Source organism: Aedes albopictus, chromosome 3 (genome assembly GCF_035046485.1).
Source record: "Aedes albopictus strain Foshan chromosome 3, AalbF5, whole genome shotgun sequence".
NCBI classification, from domain to species: domain Eukaryota; kingdom Metazoa; phylum Arthropoda; class Insecta; order Diptera; family Culicidae; genus Aedes; species Aedes albopictus.
Window position 1 is genome coordinate 424,998,482 of NC_085138.1, and position 7,084 is coordinate 425,005,565.

General features: G+C 38.6%; 1 protein-coding gene and 1 long non-coding RNA gene across 2 annotated transcripts; both read left to right on the forward strand.

The window, feature by feature from the left end:
* Positions 1 to 267: 267 nt before the first annotated feature.
* On the forward strand, positions 268 to 2,162 carry LOC109410692 (pickpocket protein 28-like). Its single transcript, XM_019684225.3, has 4 exons — positions 268 to 312; positions 377 to 798; positions 857 to 1,852; positions 1,904 to 2,162. The coding sequence occupies exons 1-4, from the start codon at positions 268 to 270 to the stop codon at positions 2,160 to 2,162; spliced, it is 1,722 nt and encodes a 573-aa protein (XP_019539770.2).
* A 3,988-nt stretch (positions 2,163 to 6,150) lies between these two features.
* On the forward strand, positions 6,151 to 6,744 carry LOC134292055 (uncharacterized). Its single transcript, XR_009999431.1, has 3 exons — positions 6,151 to 6,439; positions 6,505 to 6,575; positions 6,642 to 6,744. It is a non-coding gene; the product is annotated as an uncharacterized LOC134292055 (long non-coding RNA).
* The last annotated feature ends 340 nt before the right edge of the window (positions 6,745 to 7,084 follow it).

Consider the following 7,084-nt stretch of genomic DNA (forward strand, 5'->3'; position numbering starts at 1 on the left):
CGTCTGTAAGGGGCTGTCCATAAACCACGTGGTCTTTGGGGGGGTTCGGCCCATGATCATTTTGTATGGACAAATTAAACAAAAAAATGACCACGTGGTTTATGGACAGCCCCTAACACTATTGATAATTACAACACCGAATAAAAACTGATGACACGTGATCCATCAGCTTCCATTAGTGTTCAGTCCAATTAAGCAAATCCGCCAAATGGGTTTAACAGTCAAGCTGCGGTCAATCACTGTGGTTGGAACCCTTACAAGGATAGGATGTACGACGAATATCTCTCTAGTCATTATCCGTTGTATTTGAAAGTATGCGTTATAGTCAATAAAAGTAACGATGATATAGATTTTTCTGTTTTCAAATACTCCTCAGGACTTTTTCGCCAAGCCGAAGAATATATCAGCGAAACAAGTTCCTCTTCCCAAGCCGTCCCGTCCATACAGCATCCGCACCGGAATCAGAAACATCTTTGCCGAGTACTGTTCGAGCAGTTCTATCCATGGAGTGACCTACATTGGATCGTACGAGCGAACACCCTGGGAACGCTTCTGGTGGATTCTGATGGTGGGCCTCTCGCTGTACGGTTGCGTTGCGCTCATCGGGAACATCTACTTCAAGTGGGAACACAAACCGGTAATCCTCAGCTTTAACGAGGAACCTATCTCGGTTTGGGAGATACCGTTTCCTGCTATCACGATCTGTCCGGAATCGAAATTCCGTCCTGAGAGTATAAATTTCACTCTTGTGAGCGATCAGATTTTCGATTTAGACGATACTGAACTGAACGAGGATGAGTAATATCGATGAAAAATCTGCTGGTGATGTGTTGAACTCATTTTGACTGTATTTCAGAATTCAGACCATGCTGAGTTTGCTACAAGTCTGTGATCGGATGTATTCACATGGTCGCTACCAGAATATTTTAAAGAGGTATAAACTGAAGCAAAACGTCGTTGACAAACTTTATGAAATATGTCCTGGGAATAGTAAAGACATGATCATTCAATGTCGGATGAGCATCTACCCGTGCGAAGGCTCATTCAGAGAAACCGTTACGGATGAAGGTATTTGCTACACATATAACCTGATTCCAGAACGAGAGATGTTTCGGAAAGACCACCTACATAAGGACTACGAATATTACAAGAGTCTACATGCTCACTCTAATTGGTCCTTGGATGAAGGCTATAAACCGAACGCCGCTCTGAGAACTTTTCCAAGTAGAGTTTACGGTTCGGGGTTTGAAGCAGGTCTTTACATGCAGCTGCGAATGCCCAAAACTTACGACGAATACCACTGCCGGGAAGCGTTGGGATTCAAAGTCCTACTACACTCTCCAGCAGAGTTCCCGGTCATCTCCCGGAAGTTTATTCGACTAACGTACAATCATGAAGTGACCATGGCTCTTAAACCACAGATCACCTCAATATCCAACTCCCTGCGCAGCTACAGCCCTTTTCGTAGACAATGCTTCTTCAGCTACGAACGCAAACTGGAGTTCTTCGCGGTGTACAATCAGGCCAACTGTGAGCTGGAATGCCTCACCAATCATACCCTGAAGTTGTGCGGCTGTGTTCGGTTCTCGATGCCCTACAGCACGGGTACGAAAATCTGCGAAACGTCCCAGCTGGAGTGTGCCATCCAGGCGGAAAATGAAATCCAACTGCTGGTCGCCACGGAAGGCATCCAGAAGAACAGTTCAACCAGCGATCACTGCCTGTGTCTACCGGCATGCAACTCGATCGAGTACGATTCGGAACTAACGCAGACGAAGTACGACCACGCCCGGTCGTTCCAGTTGCGCTACAGGTCACAGGTTCCCGACGATCTGCTGGAAAAAGTCGTCAAGTAAGTTTAACGTGCGTTACAAAACTCTGTTTGCTAATCCACGGATTTCAGCAACAACTTTGCCAAGCTGGCGATCTACTTCAAGCAGGCACAGTACATGGCTCTGAAGCGGAGCGAGCTGTTCGGGTGGACGGATTTCATTGCCAACTGTGGCGGTGTGTTGGGTTTGTGCATGGGCGTCAGTCTGCTGAGTTTGGCCGAGCTGCTGTACTATTGTGTGGTACGCCCAGTACTGCTGATTCGTGAATATAGCAAACGAGGTAGTGGAAATGCTATCATGGATGTACAACCTACAACTTTGGTGGGATAATTAGGAAGTGATTGCATGATTGGTAATGACATACGTGTTATGGTTGCAGTGATATGCTTTTACTAAGTATGCAAGCACTACACATGTGGGAAAACCACAACTTCAATCTAACACATCGGCGTTTGTCACCGACAATTCTTACGAAGCCTTCATCGTTTTTAAAACATGCAACTTGATTATTGAACAGCGTGGTTTTGATATTAATTTTAAACACATTAAGGTGAACCGTGAGGAGTCCTAGTATTGGGTATATTTCGAAACAAAAGGTCTAAGAGGTCGGTGTGGGCTTTGAAGGGGATTTTGGAAGCATTTCAGGTATTTTCAGAGGAAACTCTTTGAAATGCCTCTGTAATGCCTTGAAACGCCCCTGAAATCCCTTTGTAACTCTCTTTTTAAAGCTCCCGAAACAACGCCCCTCCCAAAATCCCCCTTCAAATCCCTAAAACCCTTGATACATTTATTGAAACGCCCATGATATCCCCGCAATCCAATTCAAACGCTAATAAAACCTGGCCGAAGGCCCTTCGAAAGCTTATGAAATTCCCGAAACTAACCCCCTTTTTTAGGCTCTCAAGGAACTTCCGTGATCTATTTCAAACGCCCAGGAGCAGGATCAATTCTCGCGAACCAAGTTTCCGTATTAAAACCTCAACATAATTTATTCACCAAATTCCCTCTGTCTCCGGATTGGCGATCCTTAATCACTAGGCCACTCCAGTTACCCCATGTTCCATTAGGATTTAAGTGGGATAAGCAAAATTTCGTTACTCCTAGTTAGTAGTTACTCCTTGACTAACCAGTTCTTAGGACCCATTTTTAATGAGCGACCTTGAAAATGAATATTTATAATTGATTGATTGATTGATTGATTTGTCTTTATTAAAGAGACTTTCAGCCCTTGGCTGATTGATAGAGAATATAAAAAAATAACCCAAGTATATTTTTTTTTCATTTTTTGCGCTTACATACATGTAACAAAAGAGCTTCTCAGTCTCAGTGGAATTTGGAATTGTTTCCACCATACTGAGTATAAGACCATGCTATTGTATCGGAATTTTTTCACATTCATAAGAACAATTTCCTCTTTGATATTTACTTTTTGGCTTGCGTTGTAATCGTTTGTAAAAAAAAGGAAATCTGTGATCTAGAAATAGCGGAAGAGCAACTTACATAATGTATAGTGATTGCTCGTGTGATTTTTAACGACTTTAATGATAGGGTCATGCATCATTTGGGCAGGTGTACCTATTTTGGGCACTTGCCGCTATAACAAATTCAATTTCCAACCGATTGATTTAAGTTTTTGTATAGAGTAAGGTACTGCACGTGCCTAACTATATACAAAAATTCATATCAATCCGTTTGGAATTGACTTAGTTAGAGCGGCAAGTGCCCAAAATAGGTACACCTACCCAAATGGTCCAAGACTCTATTCCCACATTAAAATAAAATTGACCTTTTCGATTCTGGGAAACTTTTATTCCACTTTACTGAATTTAATAAAATTACCTGTGTATATGTTTTTCTAATCTTCCTGCACTCTTAAAAACATACATATAACTGAATGCTAAAATATTACAATCGTTCCACAAATTTATTTAAAAAATACCCTACAAATGCCCTCAGAAATTCCTCAACGGGATCTTCGAAAAAATCTTTCGGAGAGTTTTCTCCAGGAATGAGGAAATCAGTTTCTTATACGTATTATTTTAAGATATTCCTCCAAAGTTTTTCAAAATATAATATTAGAATTCCTTGTATGGAATGATTTAGAAATTCCTCCATGAATTTCTCCAGAAATCCTTGCGAGATTTCTTCAGATGTTTATTAGAGCTTATTTTGAAAACCATCCATGGATATCCTCAGAAATTCCTCCATGAATACTGGAGAAAAAATCAATTTTAAGAATTTCTGCCAGATATCGGAGATATCTAGTTTTTTACATATTGCCTCAGAAAATAATTTAGGAACTGCTTTATAAAAACGTTCCTGGATTCCTTCCGAAATTACGCCATGATTTCCTTTAGAAAATTCCCCCAGAATGTCTACCACGGGTTTTTTTTATGAAAACTCTTTTAAAACTTGTTTGATTCAGAAATTCCTAATGAATTTGTTTCAAACTTTCCTCTAGAGAATCTAACTGATTTGTTTTCAAAAATTCCTCAAAAAAAGCTCCTAAGGGTTTCCTTGGAAGTCCTACAACTCTCCTTTCAGAAATCAGTACGAATTTTTTTTCAGGAAATTGTCCACAGATTCCTTTAAAAATACTTTCAGCTATTCGTTCAGAAAATCAAACGCTTAGAACTCTTAAAAAACCTTCAAGGATTTCTTCAGAATTTCTTCCAGTATCCTTTAAGAAATTGCCATGCAGATTCCACCAAAAAATCTATGAAATTCCTCCAAAACTTTATCCCAGGATTCCTTGAAAAACTTCTACGGGTTCCTCCCAAAATTGCTCCATGTATTCCTTTCGGTATGAAAATCTGCGTTTCTTTCAGAAACTCCTCCAATGGTTTCTTGATAAAAATCCAGGGATTATCTAAGAAATTTCTCCAGGGCTTCCATCCGATATTTTATTTTTACAGAAATATTCTTTTAGGTGAACTTCTATGGGTTTCTTCTGAAACTCCGCCAAGCACTCGTTTAGAAATCCTTCGGGAGTTTTCATGTATATTCTCAAAAATGAGTAAACTCATCGGATTTTTTAAGAAATTTTGGCCACACTGAGTCTAAAATCAAGACATGTTCTGTTAAATAAGGACAGATGGAAACCCTACCAGGAATTCTTTCAAAAAATCTTCCATAAACTCTTCCAGGGGTTTTATCAGGGAATCTTCGAGAGATCCTTAAGAAAGTCGTGCACGTATTTCGTCAAGAAGTGCATCAGAGATAAGTTCTGGAATTGCTCGAGGGGTTCCACTGAAAATTACCACAGATATGTGTCAAGGAGTTTCATCAGTGATTCATCCGGAAAATTCTCCAGGAATGCCTCTAGGGATTCTTGCATAAATATTTTTAATGATTTGGGCAAGAAATACTCTACACTCTACAGATATCTACAGCAGGTCATACAGCATTTCGTTCAGGTAGTTCAGGATGTCCTCCAGATATTGCTCTGTGTATCCAGCTAAAAATTTATCTGGCATTTTCTCTTAGGATAACTCTAGAAATGACTACACGGATTCTTCAGGAAATTTTTTCACAAATTTTTCTACAGGAATTATTTTGGAAATATCTCAAAAGCGTTTTTAGAGATCTTTACAGAAGCTTATCTATTATTTCTTCAGAAAAACGTCCACAGATTGATTTTTTTACAAAGAATTATCCGAAGAGTTTTTACAATTACTTATCTAAGAAGTTCTTCAGAAATTTCTGAAGAAATTTCTTCAAAAATTTTTCCAAGTATTTCTTCAGATCTCCTCCAGAGATTCACGCAAGCGTATTACTTGAGATATCACAGGGATTCTACTTTCTTTCAGAAATTCCAACTCGGATTTTTTCAGAGATTCCTCAATATTTCAGAGATATCATCAAGAATTTCAGCAAGAGATTCCTTCAAAAATTTTGAATACAATTTTTCAGAAACTTCTCCAAAAATGTCTTCGAAATTCGTGAATAGATTCCGATAATGCTTTATAAAGCTCCTTCAGAGTTTCCTGCAGAAATTTTAAAAGGAGTTTTTCAGGAGTCAGAAATAAATGTCTGTCAGAAAAAAATCAGAATAAATCTTCTATAAAATTCCATGTAACGACTGCGAGAGCTGTTACATAGGAATGACCAAAAACAACCTAGGCAAAAGACTCACTGGACACAAAAGCAATGTAAACAAACTTGATAAGTTGATGAACGATAGTCAGACAAACACTGAAGCAGCTAAAACTACACTAATAGAGACAACGACAGCCCTAATCCAACATTGTATTGAACACAACCACAGACTCAACCTTGACCAAACACAAATTATTGACCATAATTATAAACAGACAACACTACCATTCCTCGAAATGTGCCACATCACAAACACAGACAAAACAGTGAATAAGCGAACAGACGTAGATAGACTTAGCACCACATACGCAGCTGTGTTGCACAGCATTAAAACTATACAAGAACGCAACAAACCGAATGTAGAACGACAAACCGACGATGAAACGTAGATTATTAGGATAGGGCACTTTTGCTACCAATGACCGTTCAATTATATGTGGGGGGTTGTTAGAAGTAGATTTGCGCCAAACGCGTACAGTCCGTTGCAAAACTAGATAAACCAAATAAGTGTAAGACAAAATTTATCATTAGACAAGGAACCCGACAATTTCAACTTTTGATAATGACTTTACAGCATGTACCAACAACAACTCGACAAGACAGTTACAGTTAGACGAAACATAAGACCAAAAACGAAAAATTAATGTAAGTAATCCAGACGAATTGTGTATCCGTAGATTATATCAAATTAGTACATGTATTAAATTTTAGTACCCCTGAAGATGACACAAAACCCCAGTGTCGAAACGTCGGGCAAATAATAAACCTCGTTTTCCCAAATTAAAAGACTGCGTAGCCGTTTAAATCGTAGATTAAATCAGAATAAATTCTGTCAGATATAGGTTTCTGCTGCAAATTGTTTTAGATATGGTTCTTGGATCTTTTTAGGACATTTTCATAAAAATAATTGAAACACTTCTTGAAAAAATTCATGTTGGAATCCCTTGAGAATCTTCTGAAGATACCTTCACGTTTTCTGAGAGGATGCCTGGACAAACTTCCTGAAGCAATGTCTGTAGGTATTTGTGGAGAAAATCCAGAGAAAATATAAAAAACCATAAAAATACATCCTCAATTCCTATAAAAAAGCCTTTTATTAAAAGGAAAAGATAAAATAAAAGTATAAAGCAAACATGAGTGATTTCGGAGAAAAT